Below are 15,497 nucleotides of genomic sequence, written 5' to 3' on the forward strand. Positions count from 1 at the left end.
CAGCACACTACGTGGGGCCACTGGATGACACACCAGCACACTACGTGGGGCCACTGACTGACACACCAGCACACTACGTGGGGCCACTGGCTGACACACCAGCACACTACGTGGGGCCACTGACTGACACACCAGCATATTAAGTGGGGAATGAGGCATTTCTTCACCGCAGCGACCTACACCATACACAGACACAGACACACACACACACACAGCCCCACATTACGAGGACCCCTAGGGAGAGGCATGGCAGGGCGATACATGATATGGGAACCAATAAGATCCTCAGATCACCACACACACACACACACACAAACACACACACACACCGCCGCAGACACATACACGCTACTGGAAGCATAAAAAGCGTCTTAAGTGAGCCATTTGCTTGGGGACAATAATGCTCTGTGCCTCTGACAGAGACACTCAATATGCAGTGTGACAGCTTACGGGGGGGTTGCGTCCCGCACACGTACACAAACACATACTGGCGTAAGCTCGGGGCATGTATATGTGTATATGTACCCATAATACATGGTATATGTACAAGGTTATGAGACGGGGCAACACAAGTGCAGAAAATTTCCTCTCTCTCTCTCTCTCTCTCTCTCTCTCTCTCTCTCTCTCTCTCTCTCTCTCTCTCTCTCTCCCCGTCGCACGTATGAACGTGGAGACATCACCAGGTCACCTGAAGGAGGGAGGAACGAGATGGGAGGAAGGAAGGGAGAGGAGGAGGAGGAGGAGGAGGTCTCGGTACTGATCGCCCAGCGAGCAAGACAGGAGGAGGAGGAGGAGGAGGAGGAGGAGGAGGAGCCTCCTCACAGGTGACGCCAACAAATGACTGACACGCGGCCCAAGACACTAACACCTGCTCCGCGCTGCCAACTAAAACATAAAGGTGATGGACGCCGGTGCCTCGCTCAATGGAATCATTATGCACCCACCGCACACCGGGACCGCTTCACACACACACACACACTGCACACCACACACATCTATACCCCTTAAAAGACTCCTTTGCCTCCGGCCAGGAATGGAGACCGAATGATACAAGAAAAGATGATGTTAACTGATAGAAATACCTGGTTTCGATGTCATGGAGCTACACAATAGCGGACAGCGATGCCAGGATATGCAAGACACGAGACGTCAAAAGGTGCGACGCAAACATGCCATTACGCTAATGAAGGCCAAGTGTCGGAGGTCGGGTATAAGCAGGCCAACGAACAGCAACTGGGGGTGGGGGAGAGGGGCAGAGAGAGGGGGATCGAACCAGGGGTTGTGTATGGAGAGGAGACACTAGAGCCACCGTCCTCCTCAAGCATGTCATCCCGCTCCTGGGGCGCGGAGGAAGGGACACCAACATGCACCACAGCCACCTTTCCTCCAGATTGAGGGACCCACCTCCCTCACTGGCACCTCACTCACCGCCACGACACGACGCTACCCACTATACACAACCCCAGCTCCTCATCACCGCATTCAGCTGATGACCGCAGCAACCACTCCTGCCTCAGCAGAGGGTGATGGCGGTGTTGCAATAGTCCCAGGGCAGCTCCGTGAGGGGGGCGGCCCACACATATGTCAAGCATGTGGACTATACCGAACGGGGCTGAGACGCCCACACCCACACATACCCACACCCACCCACACACACACACCACGTGGAAAATTAGCTACAGTGAGACCTTAGGAGCACCATCATTATCACCAGGCACTCAGGAACAGCACCACAGGACACTCACGAACAGCACCGTAGGACACTCAGGAACAGCACCGTAGGACACTCAGGAACAGCACCGTAGGACACTCAGGAACAGCACCGTAGGACACTCAGGAAGAGCACCGTATAGACACTCACACCACCACCATCAGGCACTTGGGAGAAGCAGCGTGGGAGACAGAGGTCACGGATAAGCCCCGGATCCTAATTCCGGGCGACGGACCCTACACGGGATTGGACCCGGGAGAACAAACCCTCCCGGACCCACATCTAACACAAACACGTTTTACGACGCTTGAAGACCCAGTTATGCAAATATATTATTCCGCTGACAATACGTCTAATGAACCAAAAATAATACGACCAGCAGGAAAACTCTGCTGACGTAAAGTGTTACCTTAAATGATGCGAAACGTTGCGAAGGTTTCCATCAGGGTTGGAAGGCAACGTAAAGCTGGCGTTACTAACATTATAGCGTTACTAACATTATAGCGTTACTAACATTCTGGTGTTACTAATAGCCATCTGGGTGTCCAGATATTGTTAGGATGACGTTACTAACATTCTGGCGTTACTAACATTCTGGCGTTACTAACATTCTGGCGTTACTGACATTCTGGCGTTACTAACATTCTAGCGTTACTAACATTCTAATGTTACTAATAGCCACCTGGGTTTCCAGACATTGTGAGGCTGGCGTTACTAACATTCTGACGTTACTAACATTCTGGCGTTACTAGCAGCCACCTGGATTTCTAAACATTATGAGACTAGCGTTACTAACATCCACCAGGGTTTGTAAACACTGTGAGGCTAGCGTTACTAACATCGACGGCTCCAAACCCTCCGAGCCTGGCGTTACTCACACCCAAGCTTCGAAACACTGGTGTATTCAATGACGATGACATGACGAAGATGAATTCGCAGACACCGTAACACTATTACGGGTTTGCCATCTACAGGAGGAGGAGGAGGAGGAGGAGGAGGAAGTATATCAAGGGGAGATTTAAGGTCCCCCTAACAAAGGAAGAGGGAGGAAAAAAAAGTCTATCAGAGAGAGAGAGAGAGAGAGAGAGAGAGAGAGAGAGAGAGAGAGAGAGAGAGAGAGAGAGAGAGAGAGAGAGAGAGAGAGAGAGAGAGAGAGGCGTGGGTAGACGACGCCTCCTCCCTCTCCTCGCCCTCACTCCGGGTCCGCCAGCGGTAGGGTCCTCACCTGGGAGCCGCGGTCGGCGTCCTCGGGGATGTCGAAGGAGTAGGCTGGCTCGTGGAACACTGGAGGGTTGTCGTTCGTGTCCGTCACCTGCGACGTAGGAAGAAGGAAAACACACGTGTTAAATGACAGTAATAACATGTTCACTATACTGGACGACCTTTGATGAATAACACATACAATGTTAAAGTGACTGGGAACATTTGATGAATGATATACATGAAATGTGAACTATATTGGGCGATAATTTGATGAATAATACATATAATAACATGTTAACTATACAGGGAGATATCTGATAAATGAAGCACATAATAATGTTAAAAATCACTGAGAACAAGTTGTAAACAATACATATAAACGATGCATGTAACATGATATATATATATATATATATACATATATGCGTGTCGTGTTTCTAGTTAACACTGTAGCAACGGAAGACTGACACTGCGTTCACGCTGTTTGGCATAATCATAACAATGTCAGCTGACTGGCCAGATGGGTTCCCACCTACCCCACAGCCTCATGACAATGTCAGCTGACTGACCAGATGGGTTCCCACTACCCCACGTCTTCATGACAATGTTGGCAGACCTCGAAGTGGATGGGGGTCTCCCTACTGCGTGCATCGCGACGGCAACGCCAGCCGGAGGCGGCCTTCGACCCATCCACAACCACGGCACGGCAGACGACCAGGTCAGACAGACAGACTGGTTCTTCTCATTGTTGACATCATCACCACTACGGCGACGCCGCTGTAGCCACCCGCCAGACGTCCTATGATAATCATGGGGGGAGGAGGAGGACGACGACGAATTGCAACCAGACACGGCTAAACCTTTCTCGGGGAACCACACACACACACACACACACACACACACACACACACACACACACACACACATACACATCTCGCCTGTGTATAATATGAATCAAAATATCTCAAAGCGAACCCACCAAGATTATTCCCAGACGTACCATTACCGGGCAAGATATATACGGATCTAAATGTTAGCTTGCTCGCACCTAATAACAATGCCAAAAGCGGATAAAAACCGACTGAAAAGAATTACGCTAACCATTACTGCGCGGCGGAGTCGGCCCGTTGTCTCCCTCCCTCCCTCCCTCACCCCAGCATCATAAATACGAGTCAGGGTCCCGAGTCATCAATGGGTTCAATACGGAGCCAACACAGACGGCGATGAAAACTGAAAAGACCAACCCACCTCTCTCCCCCCTCCCCCCAACCCCATCCTTCTCAATTAACCCCCAAATGTCTATCATCACGGCCCAGTACAGGAATGGCCACATCTGCATAGCCCTACTGACAACTTGATCAATTTCAGCAGACATGTCGGGTGGTGAGGGAGGAGGACATCATCATCATCAGCGGCGCCCCTCCTCACCGCTGCCACCATTTCCTGCCGTTGACAATTGTTGTGCACGTGTGGGTGATCTGGCCTCGCCCGGCCCACGGCCTTCCACCGGGAACCTCCTCTCCCCTCCTTTGTCACGCACACACACACACACACACACACACACACTCTCTCACGACTTTCACGTAATGTGAAAGTCGTGTGTGTGTGTGTGTGTGTGTGTGTGTGTGTGTGTGTGTGTGTGTGTGTGTGTGTGTGTGTGTGTGTGTGTCGTTCCTGAAGCCGCGAGTCAAGGAGTAACGGGAGGAGACACTGGATGGAGAGGGACGCATCCCTGGTCACGTCGTCATCAGCTGGGGGACAGAGAGCAACCATGGGGTTCACCTGTTGCTTGGAAGAGGACCCCACGCAACCACGATGGGCACATGAACGTTCCTCACGAACGAGTGGCACAGTCGTTCCCAGCTAATTAGGTAAGAGACGATTTCCAGCTACAGAGGCAGCTGGAAGGTCCTAGCTACACGGCTAGATGACCCGTCCTAGGGAAAAGGAACCGGTCTCAGGGACCAAAGAGGAGAACCATGTCTATTCCAGCAGGATACACTCACTATCCAGTGAGGGAGTTGACTAGCCTTACCCACGACGAGAAAACGACCACTTCCAGCTACTAGGAGATGAGGCCATTCCTAGCCGCTCCTAGCCGCCTTCCCAGCCATATGATCGCATGACTAGACACACGAAGGCGACAATAATGACGTCTCCTCAGCCAGCCTCCTGGGGTTCAGGAAGCCAACGCGGACGCCAACACCTTCTTCAGCAGCTTCCCCCAACAGCCCTCTGTGCTTCTGGAAGCTAAAAGGAAACACCAACACCTCCTCCAGCAGCTTCCTCAAACAGCCCCCTGTGCTTCTGGAAGCTAAAAGGAAACACCAACACCTCCTCCAGCAGCTTCCTCAAACAGCCCCCTGTGCATCTGGAAGCTAAAAGGGCGCGCCAACACCTCCTTCAGCAGCTTCCCCTAACAGCCCTCTGAGCTTCTGGAAGCCAAAATGGACGCCACCGCCTCCTCCGGGAGCTTCCCCATACCATCCTCGCACACAGCGTTGGGCCAGGCGGATCCCTGGCCATCGGCCTCGGTCGGTCGGTCCCACCGGGTCCCTGTGGTGTCATGTGCTTAGTCATCGCTGGCGAGATCCTTCGGGTATCTGGACCTGCAGCTGCAGGACTTCGGGGTTATCCTGATGGAGACTTTACACGTGCTGCCGTCTTGTTGTGCACTGTATACTGAGGTGCAGGATGACGCACGGACCCGCACATACTCATACACAAACGCACAAAGACATGAACACGTCTCTCTCTCTCACACACACACACACACACACACACACACAGACAAACACAGACACACAAGCAACTCCCAGACCCGTGCACAACAGGTGGCTGCGTGTGTGTGTGTGTGTGTGTGTGTGTGTGTGTGTGTGTGTGTGTGTGTGTGTGTGTATGTGTCAGGGGTGTGGCTGAGGTCGGGTGGTGTTGAGCAGGTGGGAGGGGTGGTGGTGATGGTGGTGGTGGGTGTGTGTGTGTGGTGGGGGGCGTCGGGGGCAAGGAGGCACTAATTAGCCATGGGAGCAGGTCCTGATAATGTCCCCTTGTACCGCACGTGTCCACGCCGACTCCTGATAACCACCTCCCACCACCTCCCACCCACCACCACCTCTTCTACCACTTCCTCCCATCACCTCCACCTCCCACCACCACCACTACCATCACCTCCTCTACCACCTCCTCCCATCATCACCACCACCACCACGAACTCTTCTACCACCTCCTACCATCACCTCCATCTCCCACCACCACCACGACCACCACCACCTCCACCTCTTCTACCACCTCCTCCCATCACCTCCACACCACCACCACCATCCTCACAGTACAAGCTGGCTGGTGTACTCCATTAATCATGTACTACAGTTTAAGCTACCATCAGAGCATAGCACTCTCTTGTTCATGGCACGATTCGTGTACACTGATGTATAGCATCCGCTACACGATTTATGTATACTGATGTATGGTATACTACACGATTTATGTATACCGATGTATTCTACACTACACGACTGGGATACGCAAACGTATGACATACTACGGAGTGCATGTATACAGATATACATATACAGTGCGCCACAGGAGATAGATATACTGGTATACAGTGCACTGCAGAATTCATGTATTCTGATGTCCTGTGTACTTCAGGGCTCACGTATACTGATATGGATTATATTTCAAGTCACGTATACTAAAGGGGTTCAAGTATAGTGGCGGCAGTATAATGCACAGTGTGCTTCAAGTATACTGATGATTGATCCATTACAAAGGTTTAGATACAGTGATGTATACTGTACTCCAGGAGTAATGTATACCAACAGTATACTACAGGACTTACGTATACTGATGTATGCAATAGGACTGATACTGAGGGTTTACCACACAGTCCCCACGTATACTGACACGTGGTATAACTACACGACTCACGTATACGAGCGTACAGTATATTGCAAGAGTCACGTCCACTGGGTTATATACGACACATGCAACGTCAGTAGAGACACACACACACACACACACACACACACACACACAGCGCGCGCGCGCTTCTGCTGTCATTGTTATTATTATCATTATTATTATTATTATTATTATTATTATTATTATTATTATTATCGTTATCATTAAAATCATTACTGTCACTATTATTGTTACTATTAGAGCAGTGATAGTAATAATAGTAGTGGTAGTAGAAGTAGTAGTAGTAGAAATAGTAATAGTAGTAGTAGTAGTAGTAGAAATAGTGATAGTAGTAGCAGTAGTAGAAATAGTAGTAGTAGTAGTAGTAGTAGTAGTAGTAGTAGTAGTAGTAGTAGTAGTAGTAGTAGTAGTAGTAGAAGTAGTAGTGGGAGCAGTAGGTGCAGTAGTAGTAAGTAGCATCACATTGGTAGTCTATGACAGCGAAGGCTGGACGTATTTATGAAGTAGGCAACAGCAGGCACGTCTCCCCCACCCCCCTGGCATGGCCGGGAATGATAATGGCATCACTCTGATACCCACACACACACTCCTCACACTCCACTTAACATACATCAACCTCCTCCGCCTCCTTCCTCTCCAGCGTGGCTGGCAAGACCTCATCATAACCCACTCCCCCTGGTCACTCCAAGTACTTCCTTTCTGCCTCGCCTCCGCCAGCTTTACTCCACTCCCGTCACTCCAGGGGAGAACGACATCAAGCGTCCCTGGGTATCTGACCCATCTGTTTGCCTTCCAACGAAAGCCCTAATGGCCGCCTTTATCTACTCCATCTCCTGAACTATGCTAGTCTTAACCACAACACTAACTGCACCAGCCACACGACTCCCTCCCCTCCTCCTCTCCACTTTTCTTCCACCGCTCCGCATCTTTCCACCCACCACCACCACCACCATCCATTGGCCTAGGTCGAACTCCGTAACTCATAAAGAGGAACGAAGAGTAACTCACATATTTGCTTCATCACACGCTCATGAGTTCCTGTGAGCACGTGCACCAACTGTGGCACAGTGGGAGTGATCCACGTGCTCCTACATCCACGCCGGCAGCTGCCCTGAGGGCGACTGTGACGACCCATTTCACAGCGATCCTGGAGTCCAGAATGTCTACCAAAACGTCAGGTGAGGGTGGGGGGAGGAGAAGCAACGGTATGCTTTGTTCGCCATTATCAGCCCCGAGCCGGACGGAGGCTTTGGGGTGAGGAGGAGGAGGAGGAGGAGAGAGGAGAGGGATGGAGGGGAGTGGTGGGGGTGTTGTTGTTTGATGCCCCAGCTGCCCCGCGGGACGAGCCATCACCCCGCGGTGTCAGTCTTCCGCCCTAACACGGGAAACATGCGGTAGCCCGTGATACACGAGACACTGGCATGAACACCGACCAGTGTTCCCCTGGCCGGCCACCCTCCTCGAGTGATGTCCCGAGAACAGGTGCAGATAACCTGACAACATGTTCAGCCCGGGGTGCAGCGTAGCTCCCCTGCACCCTCCCTCGCTCCCTCCCTCCCTCCTCCCTCCACGGGACGATCCGTCTCTTTCCTCATATTCTGGACCAGACCTTGTTGCCTACCACTACCACTCCTCCCAACCCACCATCCTACCTCGACCTCAAATCCCCAAGGCTACAACTGCCACCTTGAGGGACAACCTCCAACTCATAGGGCTACCCGAGCCAGTGCCTACAACCCCAAGAAGCCTTCCCTACCGGAGATAGGAAGAGACAAGGAGAGAAAGAGACAGTGAGAGAGAGACAAGGAGAGAGAGAGAGAGAGAGAGAGAGAGAGAGAGAGAGAGAGAGAGAGAGAGAGAGAGAGAGAGAGACTCGCCCGAGAGAGGCGCATCAACTGCCAAATACGGGCGGAGCCCTTGTGCCTTGACCCATCACACCACCACCAGCAGGGACGGACGCTCCTTCAGCAGGAAAACCAGCACCAGGCCCATGGACGCCCCTCGTGCAGGAGCCCAGCACCAGGCCCATGGACGCCCCTCCTGCAGGAACCCAACACCAGGCCCATGGACACCCCTCCTGCAGGAATCCAGCAGACTCAAACGGACAGACTGAGCCTAGTACGAGAACAAGGGACACCCTTCCTCCTACTGCCCCTCCTACAGGAAGCCAGTAACTCGCCATCCTCGCTCTTCTGACCTCTGTTGGCTGCTGTTTTGTGGGGTTGGCTGCTCTGACACAGAGCCAGGGTTGGTGTGACTTTCTGTGGCCCTTCTGTCCTGCTGTTTTCCAGAGCTGTTTCGCGAAGCTGTGGTCGGAGGGCCGTCTTTTAAATGCTGTGTTCTCTGGCTTGTGGTGCCGTATTCCCTTGCTATGTTGCTGTGTTGTATTCTGTGGCTATGCTGTGATTCGGTATACTCTGGGCGTCTTTTGCACTGTTGTGGTGCTGTAATCCTTTGCTATGTTGCTGTGTTGTATTCTGTGGCTATGCTGTGGTTCTGTATACTGTGGGTGTTTTGGTACTTTTTTTTTTTTTTTTGCATCGCACCGCTGTGTTGGTGTGCGATGCTTTGCATACGTTAAATTAGTGTACTGCATAGGTGTGCCCCAGCGTACAGTGGCACAGTTCATTAGCGTAGCGTGTCTCTCGTGCCACACTAAGTTGGCACTGTGGGGACGCGACGGGTCAGGATCCTGAAGGAGGGGATGACGGAGAGGTGAGGAAGAGGGTGGTGGAGTAAGAGGTGGGGATACAACGAGTCAGGATCCTGAAGGAGGGGTGACGAAGAGGTGCGGTAGAAGGTGGGTGGAGTGGAGTAGGAGGCGATGGGTAGAGCGGCGGTGCCCGTCGCGCCGCGCCCCCCCGCTGCATCACCGGGATCCCTCCCGCCTTACATGGACCCCTGCGTCTGGCCATGATGTATTCCCCCATACCAAGCGGCCCGGTGCCTCAGGGATGGGGGATGAGGGTGAGGCTGGGTGGGTTTGCTTGTGTGCCCGACGCGGATGACAGACGACGGCCCATCTGCCTGAGAATAGCCGCTTGCCTTACCCAGACGCGGGGGCTGTTAACCCTACACACTGCCCTTCAGAGAGGTAGTCCGGTATGGTCTTCGACAAGCCCGGACGTACAGGGATCTGACCCCATTACAAGCCACGGAGGTGATGTGTTCGGGCAGGTCCTCTCCATTTCTCCTCCCACATCCACCGTGCGATAACTACGAACCCGATCCCAGCGGACTGCGGTCTTCCTGGATCTCTCTCTCTCTCTCTCTCTCTCTCTCTCTCTCTCTCTCTCTCTCTCTCTCTCTCTCTCTCTCTCCTCTTTTTATCGCCCAGACGGTGGCATGTTGAGATAGATAGATAGATAGATAGATAGATAGATAGAGATAGATAGATAGATAGAGAGAGAGAGAGAGAGAGAGAGAGAGAGAGAGAGAGAGAGAGAGAGAGAGAGAGAGAGAGAGAGAGAGAGAGAACAGCGGTTTTCTCCCCCCCCTCCTACTGGCTAGCCGGAGGTTCCTATTCATGAGGACATTCGAGGGTCGACCCCCCCCGGAGCATACCACCTCTCTCGTACACCAAAGAGGAGGTGGCTCAAGACGCCATCAGCTTACTGCTATGCAACAAGCCCGAACATTATAAGTCCTTAATGGTCTCCCCCAGAGACTCTTAATTCACCCTGGCTGGCGAGGGAGAGTTGCCCTCTGCTTCACAACCTTGTCTCTACCACAAGTGTGGGTCATGACAGCAACACGACACCTCGTCACAGACCATCATAATAGACCATCGTGTCTCCTGTTATCTGTCCATACGATACCTCGTCACAGAACATCATAACAGACCATCGTGTCTCCTGTTATCTGTCCATACGACACCTCGTCACAGAACATCATAACAGACCATCGTGTCTCCTGTTGTCTGTCCATACGTTACCTCGTCACAGAACATCATAACAGACCATCGTGTCTCCTGTTATCTGTCCATACGATACCTCGTCACAGAACATCATAACAGACCATCGTGTCTCCTGTTATCTGTCCATACGACACCTCGTCACAGAACATCATAACAGACCATCGTGTCTCCTATTATCTGTCCATGCGACACCTCGTCACAGACCATCATATCAGACCATCGTGTCTCCTGTTGTCTGTCCATGCGACACCTCGTCACAGACCATCATAACAGACCATCGTGTCTCCTGTTATCTGTCCATACGACACCTCGTCACAGGCCATCATAACAGACCATCGTGTCTCCTGTTGTCTGTCCATGCGACACCTCGTCACAGAACATCATAACAGACCATCGTGTCTCCTGTTATCTGTCCATACGATACCTCGTCACAGACCATCATAACAGACCATCGTGTCTCCTGTTGTCTGTCCATACGATACCTCGTCACAGACCATCATATCAGACCATCGTGTCTCCTGTTGTCTGTCCATGCGACACCTCGTCACAGAACATAATAACAAACCATCGTGTCTCCTGTTATCTGTCCATACGACACCTCGTCACAGAACATCATAACAGACCATCGTGTCTCCTGTTATCTGTCCATACGACACCTCGTCACAGACCATCATAACAGACCATCGTGTCTCCTGTTATCTGTCCATACGATACCTCGTCACAGAACATCATAACAGACCATCGTGTCTCCTGTTATCTGTCCATACGACACCTCGTCACAGACAATCATAACAGACCATCGTGTCTCCTGTTGTCTGTCCATACGATACCTCGTCACAGACCATCATATCAGACCATCGTGTCTCCTGTTGTCTGTCCATGCGACACCTCGTCACAGAACATAATAACAGACCATCGTGTCTCCTGTTATCTGTCCATACGACACCTCGTCACAGAACATCATAACAGACCATCGTGTCTCCTATTATCTGTCCATGCGACACCTCGTCAAAGAACATCATAACGGACCACCGTGTCTCCTATTATCTGTCCATACGACACCTCGTCACAGAACATCATAACGGACCACCGTGTCTCCTGCTGTCTGTCCTCCTCTGTACTCTCCAAGGTTAATCCTGTCCTACGTACCTTGGACGCTCGATCCAGTCCTCTGGAACTGGTATATCTATGGTATCACAGATGTCCAGCTCATAACAGGTGTGGAATTAAATATCACAGGTGTGGTGACTCACATTTGCTGTCTCATTCTTGAGTGTGTAGTTGATTTCTCAAAATCGTGTGGTAATTCTTGGGGCTTGCCTAATGGAGCTGTGTGGAATGATTCCATATAGCTACCTAAATTGTTAATCACACCTGTGTAATTACTTCTAGGTGCATTCAATCAGTTTTTTTTTTTTTTTAGCGAATAAATGGAATATCAATAACGGTCAAAGGTGAGAGAGTACTTAATTAAAGGCGTGTTACAAGCCAGAGCGTCCAGGTGACACCCTGTGTCGAGTCACACCTTAATACCAGTGTTGTGACGCAGCCTACATCTGGCCCTCACTGCAACACGACCACCAGCGTCAGTGTGGGGCCGCCGAGCGCGTGAATTGAGAGTAGGGAGTGAGGAAGTTGAGGTTATAACTGCGGATAGATTAACTGTTGAGGTCTTCGCAGGTAAAGGGACCAGTGTGGTGGTACATGGGGATGTAGAGGGACAGTGTCATGATACCTGAGAGGGTGTCGAGGAACCAGCGACTCCTGACGGAGGTTTAGAACGAAGGTGTTGAGGAACCAGCGACTCCTGACGGAGGTTTAGAACGGAGGGAGGACATGAATGGTACTGACCTCGATGTATATGGTAGTGTCAGTGTGCTGTTGACCGTCGTCAGCCCGCACGGTGAGCTGGTACTCGCTTTTGGTTTCACGGTCCAACGTATCCTGGAGGCTGAGGTGCCCCGAGGCGGCGTCCAGGGTGAACTTATTGTCGTCGCCGTCCACTAAGGAGTAGGTCAGGTGCCCGATCGTGTCCGGGTCGGAGGCCCTGAGCGTGGCGATCCTCCGGCCGGCCAGCATGTCCTCGGACACCGTGTACCGCAGGGGCGCCTCGCCGAAGGACGGAGGGGAGTCGTTCTTGTCCTCCACCGAGACCTGGACCTGTGGAGCAAAACACGAAGTCAGTATCTCTCTCTGACGTAATGTAATGAAATACGTCATCAGCGTGTTGTTCTAATGCTGAGGTAATCAACACATCACAGAAATACAACACTGGTAACACAAATTAGATAGTCTTAGAAATACAACACAGGTAACACAAATTAGACATTATCTTAGAAATACAACACAGATAACACAAATTAGACATTGTCTTAGAAATACAACACAGGTAAAACAAATTAGATATTGTATTAGAAATACAACACAGATAACACAAATTAGACATTGTCTTAGAAATACAACACAGGCAACACAAATTAGACATTATCTTAGAAATACAACACAGATAACACAAAATTAGATATTGTCTTAGAAATACAACACAGGTAACACAGATATTGCCTGAGTTGAGCAACATATAACCCAGGCAGACACACACACGCGCAGGTAACACAAGGACAACATCTGTTCATGCGTCATTATGAACATGTCCTCTGAAAACGGCCATCGTTTTACAGCAACGGCGTCAAGGACAGAGGACAGTCACTCAAGGCAGCAACCAGCACGCCACAGGCAAGCGGCTGCTGAGGAGGTGCGTCTGTCAAAAGCACGTCCACACAGCTACACCCTAACCATCCTGGCGAAGCCCCTCAACACAGGATATCAAGCCTGTTATCCACGTGCATTTAAAGATAGGGAGAGAGAGAGAGAGGTCTGTGTGCTTGCTTCCGCACGTATGAGAATTTTGTGTATGTGATGTTCGCTGAGACGGCACGGGCAACCGAATGCTCTGATCAAGGCCATATATATACTACACCTTAGCCTATGCCAGGTACCCGTTTTCATCGACCAGCCCCACAGCGAGGATGAACAACCAGGCTCACGGCTGGTCGACTGCCTCGACCAGCCGGGAAGGAGCTCGTGATCACCTTCATTACAATACGATGGAATCTTTTCCTCGGCAATAATATATATATATATAAAAAGGATCGAACTCAAGAAATACAAAAACCCAGCAATTGAGACGTAAAACAAAGATTTTTCTCCTCCTCCACCGTGATATTTGGACGAGGTTATATTGACAGCTGAGGGGTCGTCTACTTGGAAGGCAATAGCAATTCTTGATAACATTCGCTATCTTCTTACTTATCAGCCAGCAGTAGAAAGTTCTAGTCTGACCGACCTTACAAACATGTTCCTACTTTCCTTTCCCTCTCTTATGTATTTATCTTTTCTGTCGTGTCTACCTCCTGTGGTGTGGGTAAGTCTGCGCTCACAAACACACACACACACACACACATACTTCACTATAAACGATATATCTTATAAACTGAATTGTATATCGAACTTGGCAGTTATCATGTGCGTAATATGAGAAGGCTTTGGCTGGGGGAGGAGAGGGGCGCCTGTGGGAAGGGAGAGCAGTGGACTGCTGGACGGGAAAGGCCGTAGCTGTCGAAGTCCCCTCCTGGGCCAGTGATAGCACCGGTATCCAGGGTGTGTAGTGTGCGAGGTGTTCAGGAGCTGCGGTGCCGACCATGAGACACCACATTACCCACTCCCTCACCAAATCACCCAGTCCCTCATCACATCAACCTCCCCTCACCACATCACTCGCCCCCCCTCACCACATCACCCACTCCCTCACCACATCACCCACTCTCTCACTACATCACCCGCTCCCTCGCTACATCACCCCTCCTCCCACATCACCCGCTCCCTCACCACATCACCCGCTCCCTCACCACATCGCCCAGCACCTCGTGAGGAGCCCCGGCAGTGAAACATGGCCAGGTCGTAGGAGTGAGGGGGAGGCTTCACGACGGCTCTGGCGGCCGCTGCGGGTTCCTGGTGAGGCCGACGCTTGGTGGGTTCTCAGGACCTGAAACAGGCAAGAAACACCGCCCCGTCCAGGCCGGTTATACCAGGTGGGTCCAGGCAACACCTGGCTCACTGGCAGTGGTACTAACCACAGCCAGGAGGTCGATGATGATGATGATGATGATGAAGATGGTGACGACGTTGGCCTTGGGGCTGTGGTGGTTGTGGTGGTGGTGATGACAGTGATTGTGGTGGTGGTGGTAGTGGTGGTGATGATGACTACTGGTGGTGTTAACGGTCGTGATGGTTTGTGTTATCAGTGGGCTGAAGGGCTGTGGTGGTGTTGGCGTTGACAGATACAATAACTATGGGGTGGTAATGAAGATGGTTGGTGGAGGCTGTGGTAGTGGAGGCTATGGTGGTGGAGGCTGTGGTGGTAGAGGCTGTGGTGGTGGAGGCTGTGGTGGTGGAGGCTGTAGTGGTGGCGGTGGAGGCTGTGGTGGTGAAGGCTGTGGTGGTGAAGGCTCTGGTGGTGGAAGCTGTGGTGGTAGAGGCTGTGGTGGTGGAGGCTGTGGTGGTGGTGGTTGTGGGTGTGGTACGTAGGTAGGAAGGTAACGAAGGGTAGACAGTTACACCACAATGGGTGATAATGGATGACCAGTTCCCCAGGGCTGAGGAAGGTCGAATGTCTTTTATACTGAGGGTCGGTCATTCTGAGGTCGTCACCTCCTCTCTCCACTTAAAAGCTTTGATCTCATCCTT

General features: G+C 51.4%; 1 protein-coding gene across 2 annotated transcripts in view; it reads right to left on the reverse strand.

The window, feature by feature from the left end:
* LOC139747104 (cadherin-related tumor suppressor-like) overlaps positions 1-15,497 on the reverse strand; it is a 372,508-nt gene that overhangs the window by 118,152 nt on the left and 238,859 nt on the right. For both annotated transcript variants that reach the window (XM_071658925.1, XM_071658924.1), the window contains exons 2-3: positions 12,606-12,914; positions 2,937-3,023 (exon numbers count right to left, since the gene is read on the reverse strand). In XM_071658925.1, coding sequence (XP_071515026.1) covers positions 2,937-3,023; positions 12,606-12,914 — 396 coding nt within the window. The remainder of the gene's footprint in view (positions 1-2,936; positions 3,024-12,605; positions 12,915-15,497) is intronic.

Source organism: Panulirus ornatus, chromosome 67 (assembly GCF_036320965.1).
Source record: "Panulirus ornatus isolate Po-2019 chromosome 67, ASM3632096v1, whole genome shotgun sequence".
NCBI classification, from domain to species: Eukaryota; Metazoa; Arthropoda; class Malacostraca; order Decapoda; family Palinuridae; genus Panulirus; species Panulirus ornatus.